The 17,037-nt window shown below is 43.1% G+C and overlaps 1 protein-coding gene across 2 annotated transcripts in view; it reads right to left on the bottom strand.

Annotated features, from left to right (window-relative positions):
• Positions 1–7,319: 7,319 nt before the first annotated feature.
• Positions 7,320–17,037, bottom strand: part of RPS6KA2 (ribosomal protein S6 kinase A2) — a 183,166-nt gene continuing 173,448 nt past the window's right edge. Inside the window, exons 19-22 of one of the 2 annotated variants that reach the window (XR_010372137.1) lie at positions 16,353–16,470; positions 15,067–15,204; positions 11,148–14,680; positions 7,320–7,634 (exon numbers count right to left, since the gene is read on the bottom strand). Coding sequence is in view for 1 of the 2 variants with exons in the window: in XM_064446922.1 (XP_064302992.1) it covers positions 14,555–14,680; positions 15,067–15,204; positions 16,353–16,470 (382 nt within the window). In the remaining variant the exon portion in view is untranslated. Of the gene's footprint in view, positions 14,681–15,066; positions 15,205–16,352; positions 16,471–17,037 lie in introns of both variants that reach the window. The other variant, XM_064446922.1, reaches the window with a different exon arrangement.

Below are 17,037 nucleotides of genomic sequence, written 5' to 3'. Positions count from 1 at the left end.
TGGTTTCCTTGTTATGGAAAACCTGCCTTGGCAATGAATCCAACAGGTTAAAAAATGTAGAAATAGTTTTCTGTTCTATATTTAAAAAACTAGTTCCTTTTTCTGAACATCTCACATAAGGTTGTGAGGAGGTTTGTTTCTTCCATTACTGCCTTACAAAGTGTGTGCTGAAACACTTGTTTTATGAGGAGAACTAGTCACGGGTTTTCTCCCAAGCTTTCTGTGTCCTTCTTAAGTGTTTTTTTCTAATGAAAACGTCCTACAGGTTGTAAGGAGGAGACTAAAATCAGGGTTTTGCCTGATGACAGAAAGTGAAGGGGTCAAAGTTGAGGCACACTGTTAATTAATGACAGTCATTTTAGCTATGTAATCCTTTCCTCAGGACTCATGGGTCTTTATTGAGCTGGCTAAATATAAATTTAGTAGAATCTGATAAGAATATAGGTTCCTGGTATGTTTCACTACTAATAAATTCACTTACCATACTTAAGTATGCTGTTTCCTGGTACCTTGGCTCTCCCCAGCCTAAATAACCCAAATGAGTCTGGAGGATGGCCAGGAGTGGGGGTTCATTCCTGGTAGAAAAGTACAGCTCTGTGCTATTCTCCTTTTCCAGCCCTTCCCCTGTTAAGGACCAAGTACCTCAACTACTGCCACTCGAAAACTTTGAACATAAATATCAGTAGGCTTGATTTACGAAAAAAAGCAGAATAGGATGCTTGAGCCAGAAAGGCTTGATTAGACCAGGGGTCACTTTGGTCTAATTATATTATCCTCGGTGGTGTTAAATCCACTTGAGTTAGGTTCAATTTTTTGCTTGATGGACCGAGATTTCTCCAACTCACTGAAGAACAGTGAAGACAGTGTCTAGGATGTCCCTGACTTACTAGAGGAAGCCGAAGGTTGTCTTTGATTGAATTAGTGATGCATACCCAGATAGGGGCCCTGAAATCACCTTTGGCCTATTTCTTTAACAAAAAGAAAGAGGGGAAATTTCAGTGGACTGCAGCGGATAAACAAACCGTGGGCATACAAGATGAGTAACTTGAAGGTAAATATGCCAAAGTCCTTTCCAGAGCTACTGGGATCAAAGTGAAATAAACAATAGGTCCTGGTGGACTTCTACAAGGTCATTCAGGACCCAGCAGGGAGTCATTTAGGTTTATACAAGGTCTAACAGAAAAAAATAAGTACTGGTTCAAGTGTGTATACTTTTAAAAAAGTAGATGTATTTTACTCATGTACCCAAATGTGCATGTGCAAACATGAGATGGGTGGTTGTAGACAACCTCCAGACTCTGTAGTGAGGATCCTTTTCTTCTCAGAAACATTTGAAATATTGTGTCCCACAGACGTCTGAGGCCATCTTTTGTCTGGGTATTGATCTTTCCAGTAAACATTAATATTGGGTGGTGATGCTACAGCTTCAGTTCACAAGGACTCTCTTGTTTTCTACCAAAGATATCTTGGTTTTTACATATAAATTAAATACAAAAGCCTACATCCAAAAGCTGTGCAACACCTAGATACTGCAACACCTGGAGCAGATTGCAGCATCTGCCCTGCAGACCCAGCTTCACCGTGTGGGTGAGGAGGGGAGGGTTAGCCCTGCCAGAGCAGAAGCCAAACCTTTCACACTGAGCATGAAGCTCAACAAAACATAACCAAGAGGAAATATGGAGTAGAGGAATGCCCTTATCCTGACACCACCCTGTGACTTTGGTTCTTCTTTCTGCTCAGGGTGTCCCTCCTGAAGGCTGTGTACAAGTATGCTTTTACAACCTGCTGAAAGCAGCTCCTTCTTTTCTGTGGAAAGCTCAGGAGGACGCAGCGTGAGCATCATCTCTGCATCATGTGAAAACCCTGTGGTTCCAGTACTTGCCAACGGTGCTGCAGCTCAGAGCAGGGAACCCCATCAAGGAGCTGATGGGGTTCAGGCTGGTGTTGGTCAGACCCACACACCCCATCTCCCAGGAGCGTGATGCACACTTCCAACTGTGTAGGCTTATTTAAGGCTCTTTGGGCTAAAAGGAGGGACTGTCTCTTGGCAGCAGGGCACCCTGATGGGGGTGGCTATGCAGCACTTGCATACTGAGTGCCTGCTCAGCACAAATCTCAGCCACATCGAACCTCAGGGAGGCTGCTCCAGCAGTGCTTTGTCACAGAGGTGGAACAACTCTCACTAGATGTGATCTTCAGTGTTTAGGATTTACCAAAAATACTTATTATGGGAATTGCTAACACTTACAATATTGAAGCCGAGGGAGGGAATGGGGTAGCGTTTTCCCTGGAGAAGCACCTTCTTTCACTGTCACTATGCATTATTATGAGCAGCACTTACATTTGTTTTTGATATTTTACTTCCCTTCTTCCTTCCTTTTTTTTCCTTTAATATCCAGGATGCTATGATTAGGCTCCTGCAGCCTCTCTATCTATCTATCTTGGGGTACCTCCTATGGATGTACAGAAGCTGCATGAAGGCAGTCAGTTCATGAATCATAACTCAGCTGGAAATTTAAGAATTCAAGGTTTTGTGGTTTAATTTTCACTCTCTTTTAAACAGCCTGATTCTAATTGGAGTGCTTATTCAAGATTAAAGCCTTCCTTATCTCTTTTTACTGGAAGGTTTCACTCATGTTTGACATCTGTTTGTTTAAGGCCCTCCTGTGGTTCACATTTTAGTGCACTACTAATGCTATTGTAACTTATTTTGGTTTTAAGGCAGTGAGTTTTTTACTTTTGGGGAACACCATTTACCCAGTCTTGCTATAGGTTTTAACCATACTGCACCAATAGTGTGGAATAGGGTGTTCTAAATTAACATTTTAGATAGTGTTGAGCATCACAAAATTTCAGAGGGGTATTATATATTGTCAAAGACAGCAAAGATTCTCCACATGTACCATGGTGAAGATAACAGATTTAAACAGAGAAAGTGGATTATCCCAGTTGTTGTGGCCTACAAATCTTTGAATTAATCTTTGGAGTTCATCCATCAGTCCTGTGGAAACCCGAGCTCTTCACTCAGTGCTGACTACTTGTGGTAGGGCAATATGAATGCATATCACATTTGAGGACAAAAGAGACCATCATAGAATTTAAACTGATTTCCAGATTACTGCAGACTATTGAAGTCATCCACTTGCTTCCATACTAACCTTTTGTCTGCTAAGGCATATCTACTGAAAGCCACTGAGAGGAACGGCAAACATCTTTTCTCTTTTAATGGGTTTATTCCATGAATAACCAGCTTCGTTTTAAAACTATGGCTACCTTATTTCCATTCTGCAGCTGTGTGGATTTTGCACCAGCCTGGTTTTGTGCTCTGGTCTGGCTCTCTGTGCTTCCAGAACATGGGATTTTTCTCCCTGCGAAGATTCTTGTAATCAAATTGCCTCTCAGCCATCTCCAGGCTGAGCTGAACAGATCAGGGTCTTTAATCATCTGCATGGCAGGCATTTTTTGTTCTTCCCTGCATCCAAACTCTGAATCCTTTAAATGTATTGAGTGGTATTAGTTGGTGCATTTTAAAAATGGCACTTAAGGCCTGAATGACGCGTTTTGCATGACATTCTTACCTTTAACATATACTGCCTAACCTCCTATTCCAGTTTCCTTTTGAAGCCGGGGATGGAGCTTCCAGTTACATTGGTGGGTTTTTCTCGTAATCTTTATAGAAAGCTTTTTAAGAGCATCAAGTGCTTGTTGATCATATTGACTGAAAGTTTTGAGAAGATTGAAGCACTGGTGTTTAAGCATAGGATATGGCCAATGGCAAGGGACCTTCCCCAGTTAGGCATCCTACTTGAAATGAAGCATAATCTGGAAGAAAGCTTCTGTGTCTGAGGGGTCGCCACCCAGCCTGTTTCAGACTGAGTTTTTAGCTGTTGACTGCATGACAGCGGAGGTATTCCAGACTTGAACTGCTATAAATGGTATAAAAACATACCAAGTTTAAAGGTCATGTTAGTGTAAGACCAAAGACTCCTGCTGGTGTTGGTGGACGTACTAATAACTAACTCACCCTGGTTCAACTGCCAGCGCTGTGTTTTTCCTCACAGACTATCCAATTGGGTAGAAGAACATGGGGCAACTTGGAGACTTCCTGGAATTGGGGGTTGTGGAAGTTTTGTGAATGTGCATGTTGGATACCTGACATGAGCTCCACAGAAGGTTGCTGTCCTTCCTGGGCTTGGGAGAGTAATAACAAATTTGCACCTGAATTGCAGAATAAATAGTCCTCACCTTTGCTCAGCTTGATGTGCATTTTCTTTTGGCTGGGCCAAAAGCATGCATACATCTCAGCTGTGTATTCCACTTTTTTACTGGCCATCTAAGCACACATTGAGGAGCATGTTGTTAATCCCTGGACAGACACTTTACCCGCACGTATTAGTCCACAGACCCAATACAAAGACCGCAGGCCTGCAGTTGATGTGCAGCTCCACCCAGAGTGTAACACAAGGCAGCACACTGGTGGTTGAAATGGGACTAGAGGTCCAAATAGCAGAAGATCAGCACTGTCAAGACTGCTTCAAAGCTGACGGGTCACTCTTGTCACTTCTCAGAAGTGAAATGCAGGTTATTTCTGTTCTCTCTGTTTAAGGCTCCATGGTAATAGCTACCATTCCTAAAATCAAAACTGTTTTAGTATCAACAGGTGAAATAAATTTAGGTCTCTAGGAAAAGTCTCATATGCTTTAAGCCGATAATGTTTTTTTCTCAGTACGTGGGTTCCAGCTTCGAAGGGACATGGTTACTGACATCGGGGCATGACCTCATCACTGTGTCCAACATGGCTGAGGTCACTGTGGAATACAGCAGTTAGTAGAGATGCCTATCTGAAATCATCCAAGTCAGATGCTAAGGAGAAATACACCTTCATGCTTCACCATTGGAGAAGCAGCTCTCGTGAATGGATAAGTAAAGTGTCTAACTGATTATAATGGAGTTTACAATAGAGAGAAGAGCCCAGCCAATAATGGGGCAAATCTGGGTAAATGCAGTGGAAATCACTGACTCTTCATTTTCATGTCTTAGCAAGGAGATTATCATTAAAACTGAAGCCTGCTTTCTCCGGTAGGGAAAGTGTGAGGCTTTGCCACTGTAGCTATTTTTACCAGTGACTGCAGAACCTGAAGGACAGGAAGAATGAATTAGGCAGGAGCGTGCCAAACCAAAACAACATGCAGCTTCACCACAGACTGTGACTCACCAGCCTTTTTATAAACTAATTTCCTTAATAAAGAATGGAATTGAGCTCAGGCCAGCTTTGGTTGTTTAGAAAACAGAGAGGACACCACGAATAGCTCTCCAGTCCGTCTGGATGAATGGACAGAAATCCACTTACTTCTATCTTGCATCCAGACAGTGGGATTATGGTATCTTTAGCAGCCGGTGCACTGCAGGGTTATCTGTGGTTAACCTGAATAGCTGGGTACAGCCAAAGATCTTTTTCTTCAGCTCTTCTCTGGAGCTTTTATACAAAATCTCTGCTTCTTGTGATTTGAGACATTAGCCATTACTGTTACTACCTATTATTTGCCTTGCTGTAGTGTCTGGGGCGCTCAGCCAGCCATTTTGCCACCCTTGAACAAGATGCTATTTAGACATATAACAAGACTTTCTAAGCCTCAGGACAATTCTCATAGTACACAGCAAGTGGGACTCGAAAAGGGGATGAAGCAGTCAAAGGTGAACTGGAATGGGATAAAGCAGGAGGAAGACGTAAGAAGGAAATAAGTGTTGACTAAGGGGGAGGGGAATTGTTTTATTATTTTAACAAATGCACTGTTCTCCATCCAGGGAAAAAAAGCATGGTTACTTACCAGTAACTGCAGAGATTTAGGATGATTGCTGATGCAGATTTCCTAAAAGGACGTGTCTTAGATCAAGCACCTGAACATATTCTGACAAGCCCTTCTCTTTAAGGAGTAGTATCAACGTCAGTGAGTGGTACCCCACAGGAGAGGTAAAACCTCCAGACATCTCATTTAGTCGTTTTCTGGGGTTGGAGGGAAAGACTCACATCTGCCTGCCCACGGCCTGACATTCCACAGGGCTTCCTAACCAGGCACTCTGCAAAGCTATGCATGTCAAACACTGGCTGAACTTGGCTCATTCCTGATAATGGTCATGTTAAAGGAGGAATGAGAAGAGGTGAGAGAAGAGAAAGCTTTTTTATTTCTCGCTCAGTTTTCCCATTTGGATGTTCTTGTATATGATTAAGGTTCTCCAGAAATGCCTCCTTTTTTAACCACTGGGCCTATAAAGTCAGGTGTACAGGAGTCATTGGCCTGCCTGCCAGGAGAGTTTATAAAAGCCACAAGATGGGACAGAAGTTTGGTAAGGGAAAGGAGGAGTAATACATGATAGTCACTGGGGTGTGGAGGAAGAGAATGGGGAGGGACACACACCTGTCCTAGTGATGAAGGACCATGAGGGCTAAAGGAGCAGGAGGGTAATTTCTTTTAGGGACAGAGAAAAGAAAGGAAGGACAGGAAGAGCTGGCAGGAGAACAGAAGCATGAGATAACCTATGATCAGAGCAGATATCCTATGAGTAACACATCTGAAGTCCAAGATTGCTTGGTTATGCTTGCTTGGACCTGAATCACATGCAGTTTCTCCATATCTGGTACCACATGCTGTTCCTGTGAGGATCCTGAGCTGGATTCGTCATCTCTGCGATGCTGCTGGGGTTAATGGAAATCTACAGATGGGAACGCCAGTGTAATGGTGTGCAGGCTCAGATGTGGTAACACCAGGCAAGCAGAACCAATCCCTCAAAGTAGGAGGGGTTGATTTTCCTTTCGTGGTCACTAGTAAGTTCGGCAAGCAGAAGAGGCTATGCAGGCTGCTTGCCAGTGACCAGCAGTTTCCAGAAGAACCATACCTTGTAATATTTCTAAAGGGTAAGGGAAATCCATGCCAGGCAGCTTGTGTGAAAGCACTCATTTGTCTGGTAGGTGAACTGTCTGTCTGATGAGGGCTTAAAAGCTTACTTGTTGCTTCCCAAAGCAGAGGTCTGAGTCTTCAGGCTGCACTGAAAAAACAGCTCCAGGCGTAATTTCCTGGAAATCCCTAGAAACATTCAAGGTCAGGCTGGACGGGGCTCTGAGCAACCTGATCTAGTTGAAGATGTCTCTGCTCACTGCAGGGGGGGTTGGACTAGATGACCGCTAAATGTCCCTTCCAACCTAAACCATTCTATGATGAATCTATGGATTTAAAAAGGTAACTGTGTGATTTTACTGTGACCAACACATGGCAGTCAAACATGGCCAGTGCTTGGGGACTGGAACGGAATTATGCAAAAATGAGCAGGATCCTTTTTTTTTCTTTTCTTTTTTATTTCTTTATAAAGAAAGGAAAGGATGGGCATGCCAAGCCAAAATGGCAGAGTACAGACAAAGGTGAGCACTGAGGCTTCTCCTCGGGGGCCATCCACAGTAAACTCTTGCCCTGGTAGAGTAGAGCTCCCCATCCCTCCTGCCGGGAGGGACCCAGCACACCGCCAGCCCTTCAGCACAGTCACAGCTCTTTGAAGATAGTTTGCACAGTTTCACAATACCGTCAGCCCACGTCACAGCGGGGCAGCAGCCGCTGAGGCCAGCAACAGTAGCAGCAGCAACACTGGATAGAGTGCACAGAAAAAAGGGAGCAAAGAGCTTATTTGCAAACAGTTGTATGTAACAATATAGAAAGTCCAAAGATCATCATTCTGCTATAAAAATATTACACTTCATAAAACCATGTACTATAAAAAAAATCTATTCAGAAACGCTGGTAAACATAATAAATATCTGTACACCGGCTGCCCTTTTCATACAGGAAACGTAAAAAGCGTGAGCCTCAGAAATCATTGTTTGTAAACATGAATATGGAGCCTGTAAACAAAGTGCTAGATCATGGTTCATATTTTGTCAAATTCACTGGATACTACCCAAGTAAACCCCTTGCACATCATCACCTAATTGCCAGACTCCACCACTGTGACAGGCAAGAGGAGCCTGCTCTGAGCTGCCCCCTGGTTTCAGTGAAGGTGCATACAGATTAAGAAGCTAACACAGCAAGGGTGAGGGAGTCAGGATTTGGCTCTGAGTAGCAAACCAGAAACAATCTTTTAGCAACTGTTTTTCATTTTCTGCACTTACAAATGCTTATTTCCAACCTCTCCTTTTCAAAATTCTCGTTTATCAAAGAGGGTACAAATTTTCCTCATTTGCCTTTCAGGCTACAGCATCTCTGAAAACTATGACCGTCATCACATCCATTTAGGAGACATGACTGGACACAAATTGAATCGGTGACTATGTATACCTAAGCGAGCAGTAGCAGTTGTACCGTTCAACACTGAACCTCATGGTTTACACAACACAGGCTGATGCAAAGGGCCAAATTCTTAATTTTAGACTCTAAACTTTGGGCTGCAAAACATTTCCACGTGCAAGCCTGGGCTGACATGCATGATCAGATGCCTGCTTAGCTGACTGACTTGCATGTGTTGTCACTCACTTGCACATGGAAATGCAAGGTCTGGGCTCACAAAATGTGTATAGAATTTGGTTGACGTTTGGCTCTAAGAACTACTGTGACTTTATTTGCTCTTCAACAGGCTTCTATCCACATTTCACCTAAATACTGAGAATTTTAGTTCTGTCCACAGTGAGACCCTTACTTTTAACTTAACTTTATCTTCCGAGTTTAAACACTCAAATTTTTGCTAACTTTCAGAATACGAGAGGATGTGCAATTGTTGGTTGTGCCTGTTGGTGGCAGACATGGAGGGGGGAATGTGGGACTGTTCACATAGGAACTGGGCCACCAGAAGCAGCTTAGCCACAATATTTCAGGGCAACACAGAGTTTTAGGAGTGAGGTCAGCTAGGAAGTATGACTACACACTTCTATAGGATTATGATGTATACTTCAAAAGAGAAAAAGAAAACAGGCTTGCACATTTTCCTTTTTTAATGAACTATATTACAGCATCTTATTAACATTATTTTAGGCCTTTTTATTTTAATGTAAGGAATATCTGAGGTGGTTGGCCCAGTTGTGCTGCTTGCCTGTCTTTTAGGATTCAGACATGTGACCCTGGAGCTCACTTGGCTTTTGTTTAAAGGTGCCATCTGCAGATGTTCAACAAGAGAACTTTGCTTCTAAATATTTGCTTTGGTGTTTCTGATACACAAATCTTAATATACCGCTTCACCTGAATGGAAATAATTTTCTGGTGAAAGCTAAGGTATCTTCTTTTCTGCTATAGTAATCTGCTTTAATTTCCATGTTTGTCTTCCGTACTTCTACTAGGTAGGGATCTAGAAAGCTGTAGCACTTTACAAACGCAGGAATTTCCTCTGTAAAAATGGCTGATATAAAAACAAACCCAAGATTTTTTGTATCCTCTTTATAAAGTCAATAGTGGCAAAAATACACACAGTCAACTTTTATTTCCCCATGGCATGTCACCTGCAGCCCTACGCCTCCTCATTCCTGGGAGTTTATATGAACTTGTGGTAAGTTTTCAGAAGCCTGGACTTCTCCTCCTCTGTGTGCACAGCTTGGCACTGGTAACCTGCTGCTGTACAAACATCTCATCAGTTATCACCCTGGCTCTGAGCCACACCTGGGCTCACTCAGCATAACTCTGAAACAGAGGGAAGGAGGCGACACTGAAGTTGCAGCTACACCAATGTGTTGACAGCACTGCTGGCAAAAAAGATGCCGTTGCCTTCCTGCTGTCCCCAGCCACTTTTTCTGATGCACAAACATTTGCTTTGCCCTGTGGTGACCTGGATAAGGGAGGTGCGAAAGTACTGATGAGCAGCTGAGGTCAAGAGAAAATGACTCCCTGCCTTTTTTAGCATCAGCGCTCACATATGCTGTCATAAGCTCTGTGGACTGCTGGCGTAAGAAACACTTGTGGCACCCGTGGCTTACGGGATGATCCAAGCCCTGGCGTAATTCATATCATAGACACACAACAATTTCCATCTTGACCAAGGTCCGAATGTATTCAGATGTACCAGAGCTGGGTGCAAGTTGTTAGAAAGAGTGCTGCACTATGTTGGCAGAACCAGCCTGTCCCCTGTCTGATAGAGGCTGATCTACCCTATAAGCCAACAGATTCATTGTCCCTTTCAAACTCTGTCCAAAACCTGTTCAACCATAAGTCTGGCTGAGAAAAGTCCCAGTATTACTCCAGGGTTAGGTGAAGCACAGCGACCCACAACCTGTACTTTGTAAGAGTGTGACATGCAACGTTGTGTCATGAGGTCACGTGGCACAAGCTGTCCTCCCAGCTCTCTCTGCTTGGGTCGTCCCTAGTATCCAGGGGCAGGGAGCTGCTCAAGATAATATGAAATCTGTTGTCAGATGGCCACATTTTTCAGATTTAGAGGTTGATTATGAAGTGTCTGTGAGGGTCACTTGTGGTTTGCTGAAAAAGTCAGGCTTTATAAATGCTATCTGCTGTTAAAACTTGCTTGAAAAAATTAAACAGACTTTAAACGAGTAAAAATTAATGGGAGACAGGGGTCAGGTCTTCCTCTGAGGAGCATCTCCCACACCTTTGCCATATACACAAGCTGTGGTGCTGTGTAGGAACTGGGGCAATTCTTCCCATTGCATCAGAACCATTTGGCCTCTTCAAAGTCCTGGAGCTGCAGAGGTGGGGTCCAGCTCTGCGAAGTGTGGGGAGATGCCTCCTCCTTGCTGGGCAGAGTCTGGTCTACTGAGCTGAAAAACAGCTTTTGAAGTTGCCCTCCAGATGAGCTGACTATATCTGTGACAGATACACGTTAGTATGCCTTGGGTGGTCACTGCTTTGCACACTTTGATGGTTCAGAAATGTAACTATACTATTTGTAATAGCCTAAGGCACTAGGTCACTTTATGGACTAATAACCTTCAAGATGGTATAACCCAATTCAAATTGATTTTTAGACTTTCAGGAGTTAAATATAACATATAAAGAGAGAGACAGAGAGAAAAAGAGAGAGAGGCTAAGCCTTTTTCAGTTAAGTTTTCTCCTAGAAAGAATAAATGCTTATTGCTGAGCTATACTGTAGCGAGCAGCCTGAAAAGGAGATGCTGGTATAAAAGCAACCGTAGCAGTAATTAGGTCATGGCCATGCGTCTTCACCTGGATCCAGCTGGGCCGGGGAAGCAGCGGGTGCTATTCGTCTGAAATAATGAGTGCCAGTGATGTGTTCTTCCCCCTCTGCCAGGAGTGACCATCTCTTGGATTTGCTGGTGGAGGCAAATTTCAGTCCAAGTGAGCTGGATCAGCAAGACTGACAGTGGGATTGGTTTAATTGGGTTCAACTTGACCGAAACAGGTAAGAAAACCCTCAGAAGAGCACCTCTCGTGGCAAGCCTGAGGGGTGGGGGGTGGGGGGGCGGAAGCTGATCTGTCTTGGGGTGGTGCATGGGGATGCACAGCTGGGACAGAGGTAAGGCTGCATGGGACAGTTTCTTCCATGGATGGGCACAGCTACCTGTGCACACCCAGAATAATCACTACCATTTTCAGTGACAGATTTCAAGAATGCTGCAGACAAACTTCTTTTCTATATCATCTCAAGCATTGACTGCACTTATATTCTCATTTGGACAAACTGGGACAGCATTTTTTTTGGTGTATGTATGTACATATACACACACAGGTGGATACATTTGGATGCACTGGCAGCAAAATCTTAATAAGCAAACCCCATTATATGTAATTTATAGGCTTATAAAGTAATTAATGAGCATCAATATGTATCATGCTGTATGGCCCAAACCTTGTATGGTTAACAGGGTGATAGCTGGTGGGTTAGAAAGAGCTAAATCAGGAAGAGGTTCAAACCATTGAACTTTGGGAAGCATCCTTTAAACTTGACCTACAATAATATTGAGATGAAAAAGATGCTCAAAATGCTCAGAGATTTAAGACTGGGTATATCAAGAAGGGATTAGACTGTTTCCAATGCCTGTGAAGAGAAAGCAGACTGAAGCAATGAAAGATGACCAGGAATTCTCAGGGGGAGACAAAAACTGTACATAATATTTACAATACTCATTCTGCCCATATACAATACAATTACACTGACCATTAAAAATACATTTTGTTGAAGCAGCACAAATCAGCTAGGACCTCAGAAAATCCAGCCCTTCCTCCAGGTTGCCCTTAGAATCCTTGTGCCCATCATGCCGTCTTTCAGGATAGGAGTCACCTCCAGGGAAAAAAGGGCTGGCCAGAGTGTTTCTGCATCAGCAGGATATCCCCTGCCTGTGGACTCACCTTGCAGTGTGCTGCTAGCAGAAATATATGAGACACAACTTTTAACAAGAGGAAAAGTGTAAAGACAGCAAAAAGCTGATATGGAGCACAGCTTAGAGGAGGAGAAAATGAGGGCTGCTGTGTATATAGCCATAGACACACACCTGTGCGTGTTTGCACACATCAGTCCCAGCCAATTCAGCCACTGTGTGAAGTTTCACAGTACTGTTTATTCTAGAAAAGAGAAGGGCTTCAAGGAGAGCTGCTTTGCAGCACTCCACTGTGCACAGCACATAAACCTGAAAATTAAATATCAGTTTAAATTACTAAGAATAAATTTAAATTTTAAAAAAGACTAATGCAAACAAACAAAGTTCAGTCAACATTGGAACAGAGATAGTTTTAGGAAGCATATTGCTATAGCAATTGCATCTCCTTGTTCCCTTGGGCACTCTGAGGCAATGATCTGGTAATTCCAGTTCAGCTCCGAGATACACATACTACCCAGCAAGGAAAAGTTTCCGTCTCCAGCATATGAAGCTCCATGTTCACATTTTCCTTCTTTTCCCATAACAACAGAAAAAAAAAAGCCAACACAGCACATTAGCTTTTCCCACAAAGCATCTGAGGCGACAAAATTTACTTGGAAAACATAAATTAAGAAAAGCAGTATAAAGAAGAATCCTGGTCAGCTTGTGGCCACCGTAAGCCAAGATGGGTAAGAAAAAGAATAAAAAAATAGTTCACATCTGGCACCACAAACCTTCCTCGTCTTCTTTGAAATCAGGGAATGAGAAAAAAGGTCCATTTCGCTGAGACTGTTTCAACAAAGTTTTCTTTCCCTGAACCTGGAAAATCCAGGTATTAGGGTACAGAAGTTTTGTTTTATATGTATATAAATACACATGTACATATTTATATAAATATAAAAGCAGAGCACCCTCCCATTTCTCCTCATAATTTATTATTATTAAAGCTTGTAACAGAGTTAGCTGGACTCTTCAGAAGTGGGCACTCTTCGCACACACATGTGGCACAGGGAATTTAGCTCTGCTAGAGCAGAACAGCCAGGCAGGGACATGAAATGGGCGACACAGGTGGATTTGGGTGAGCAGCCAGGGCAGGGCAGGGAGCAATGACTGGAAACGGCCTCACTTGCTCCAGGGTGGCACTCTGGCCCACCAGAGCCAGTCTCCATGACCAGATGCAGTGACAGCCTGGAGGAGAGTGGCCCCTCAGCAGCCCAGACACCCACCCACCCACCATCTTCTGTACCAGCTGCTGAAGTGGGACGATCCCTTGCTTTTAAAGGGAATCTCTGTTTGCCCCCCAAGCATGTGCATGCTACTTCCCTTTGGCAGTACTCCCCACCACACTGCCATGGGCTTTTTTGCCTACTGTCCTCAAAGACACCCGCACTCTCCCTGCCTCTGCTCGGTTCCCCCTCACCTGGTCCTCTCAGACCTCCTGCTTGCTGGCAGAGATCAGACACCTTTTTGTCCCCTGACCCACAGGATCCTACTCACATTGTTTTACGTGAATGCTTTGCAACAGTCTCATAAGACCCAATAATTTGCTCGGAGGACCGAGTTTCTCAGAGATTTTCTGCTCTTGGAGACCAAGTAAGTCAGGGCTGGTGGCATGCGCTCCTCAAACGGTGCTAGCTTTGTTCCAGAGAGGGCAGGGGCAAAGTGCAAAAGATTTCTTGAAGTCAGAAGGTACTTCCACCACTGACAGCTCTCTCTCCTTCATGTTGTATAGCACTTATTTCAAGTAAGGTATTATTCATGTGTCTCTGCAGCCTTCACTCTTCCTGGGGTGAGTGGAGGTTAATTAATGTCTACTGGTGACCAGCCAAGCCACTTCATCATAATGCATCCTGGAACAGCTGAAAACATTCAAACCCAACTGCGTTCTTCATAGCAAAAAGTGCTTTTCTTGAGAAACAAAATTAAAACAGTGTTCCCATGGAACATCTTAAGGACTCAAAAATAGTATTTCCTAGGATGGGAAGGATGGAGCACACCTACTTTATTTGGCTTTATCTCAGTAAGGAAACAGAGCTACTGGCAAAATTGGCACATCTTTGTGAAGTTGATGAACTCGGGACCCTAGCTGGAATGTAAAAGAAATGATGGAGCAAAGGAGACCTTTGCCTTACTCTGGGCTTCTGCTAGTTCTGGCGATTTCATGTGCATGTTGTCCAAAAAAGTTCTGCTAGCCAAGTAAAGATGAATCTCTCAAATAATAAACTGTGGGTTTTCAGAGGCCTTTTGGGGGTACTGCTACAACCTGGTAGAGGTAAGTCTTTTCATGCCCCTCCGCTGAGCCAGATTGGAGGACAATACAGGCTCCAGCCTTGGTGCCTGAGGTGCTCGGTTTAAAGCAAAGTAAGTGGCTGCCATTGCACCCTGTAAAATAGAGAAAGAGAAAATACTGGGTTGATATTCAGTTCTTTGATGCTTTTTGTCTCCCTCTCCCCATCCAGTCTCCTGAAAAAATGGATGTGCATGAACGATTTCCATGAAATGATGACAACATTTAGGCTGGCAGACAGCTGGGGCGTCTCCAATTCAAAGTGGTGGCAGTACATGCACAGAATCCCACAAAGTCATTGCAACGCAGCTTGAAGTTAAAAAAATCAAACAGGTGACAGGTCAAAATCTTAATATGGTACCATATTAAGTTTGGTGTCTGTGGAAAATAATCCTCCCAATTCCTCTATCAGTTTCCAGAATATTTACACAAATGACAGCTCATTCTGCAAGGAAGAAAGAGGCAGGGGGATAGGAAGTACCTTCACCAGGTGAACATCCTGTCTGCTGAGTTGATTTTGAGACAGATACTCCCTGTTCACTATCCATGGATGTCTTAGGACTTGGACCGCTGTGAGGCGCTGATGAGGGTCTACGTGAAGCATCTTTGACACAATGTCCTTGATTTAAGAGGAAGAAGACAGTAAAAGGGAAAAAGTAATTAATAGCAGTGCAGGTTTTACTAAGGTCTTACCGGTGGCAGTGTCATCACCAGCATGTCCAATGGAGAGAAGGATGTGGTTTAGATATGCTTTATATTTTTAAAATGTAAAGTGCGATCTTCAAAATTTACAAGTGTAAAGTTCAACTCGCAGTTGATAATCCAGTTGAAGGATAATGTGGAGGGTATTCAGCTTACTGAGTGAGTGTTAATTACTGGTGACCCCATAGGGGTGACAACCTCCACCTAGAGAGGATGCCATCTGGAGGCATCTCCTCGCTGACTCCAAAGCATGCTTACAAGCAAAGCTTAGAATAGAAATCTAACATTCAGATGGCTAAAATTCAGTGGGATCAGTTCTACCATGTCTGGACATTTTAATTTCAAAACTGAACAGCTGATAAAAAATTCATTGTGAGGCTCATAGGTGTTGGTAGCAAGATTAATTGTTACTAGGATTACTTGCAGTTTTGTGGTGGGATATACCAATGTTCTCCCACTGGATACTCCCAGTTGCTAAAACCGAAATCTCTTGTAGGAGTCTCTAAATCCTGTCAAAGTTTCTGATTAATGCCAGGCAACTGGAAGCTTGCCAGCTTTCCTGCCCATCTACCTGTCTCATAGACCAGTGCACAGATTCATGCCCAAAAGTGCCAGCACCAGATGAATTTTATCTCCTGGGGTTTCCATGCTTAGTGATAGATGAGCAGCCTAAACTGTGAATTGTACAGGAGTTAAAAATGCCTGCTCCTGGTTAACTCTGAGGCGTAAAAAAGTGATTCACATATAGACCATGAATTTGTGGCATTGACCACCCCATACTGCTATTAAAAGTTCAATTGCACCAATAAAGAGTTCTGTGCCATTTAAATCTCAAGAGCATTCACAGTTGACGGTGCTATGTTATACTTCAGTTTAATGAAATAAACCAAAATTCCTGACACACTATTTCACACGGAGTGATAGAAACATAAATAAGCAAGCTCCTATTTTACGAGGCACTGAGAAATAACCCTTCTGACTATCTCTCTTTAAGTTTGTTACAATTGCAGACTGCAAGCCCGTTTCAGAAAACAAGAAAAAAATTCTGAGAAAGTGTTCACTGACCTTTGCAGTGTCAGATACTGAATCCCAATTTCCTCCTGTAAGTGCATATTTGCCACTGCCAATCCTGGCCAGAATCTCCTCTGGAGTGTCATCTGGTCCGTTTGCAAAAGGAGTGAACCTATTTAAAAAAAGAGAAAAAAATACAGTGCCATTTGCAAGGACTTGATGATCTTAAGGGCCTTCTCCAACCTTAACGATTCTATGATTCTATATGATTTCTAGAATCTAGTGCTAACTGCCACTGATTACAACAGGAGTTTGGTTCCAGAATGGGCCACAGACATCGCTGCTTCATTTTTACTCAGACTATGCAGTCGGGTGGTTCCTTATATCAAGTTGTTCAGCAGAAGAAAAGACTGATTCCTTAACTGTTGTTTTAAGTGTTTATCTGTTCTCATTTTTTTAGGAATGAAATATTCTTTTTACAAAAATAGTCAGGTTTTTACCTCTTTAATTGTTTTAACTCTGCTTTCTTGCCAATAGAAGTACCTTGATAATGGCAAGAAAGAATGAAAATAATGAAGGAGAAAAATGAGGATCTGAAAAGGAAAAGGAAAAAGAACCCTTCATAATCTGTTTTACAGGGCTTTGTTGACCAAAATGTGCAAGTCTGTTGGGCAAAACAATTGATCTGCAATAGGCTTAGTGCAGGTTGTGTCACATGCAGAAGGCACACTTTTTGTCT

This window comes from Phalacrocorax carbo, chromosome 3 (assembly GCF_963921805.1).
Source record: "Phalacrocorax carbo chromosome 3, bPhaCar2.1, whole genome shotgun sequence".
NCBI classification, from domain to species: domain Eukaryota; kingdom Metazoa; phylum Chordata; class Aves; order Suliformes; family Phalacrocoracidae; genus Phalacrocorax; species Phalacrocorax carbo.
This window is presented reverse-complemented; position numbering and strand designations above follow the sequence as displayed.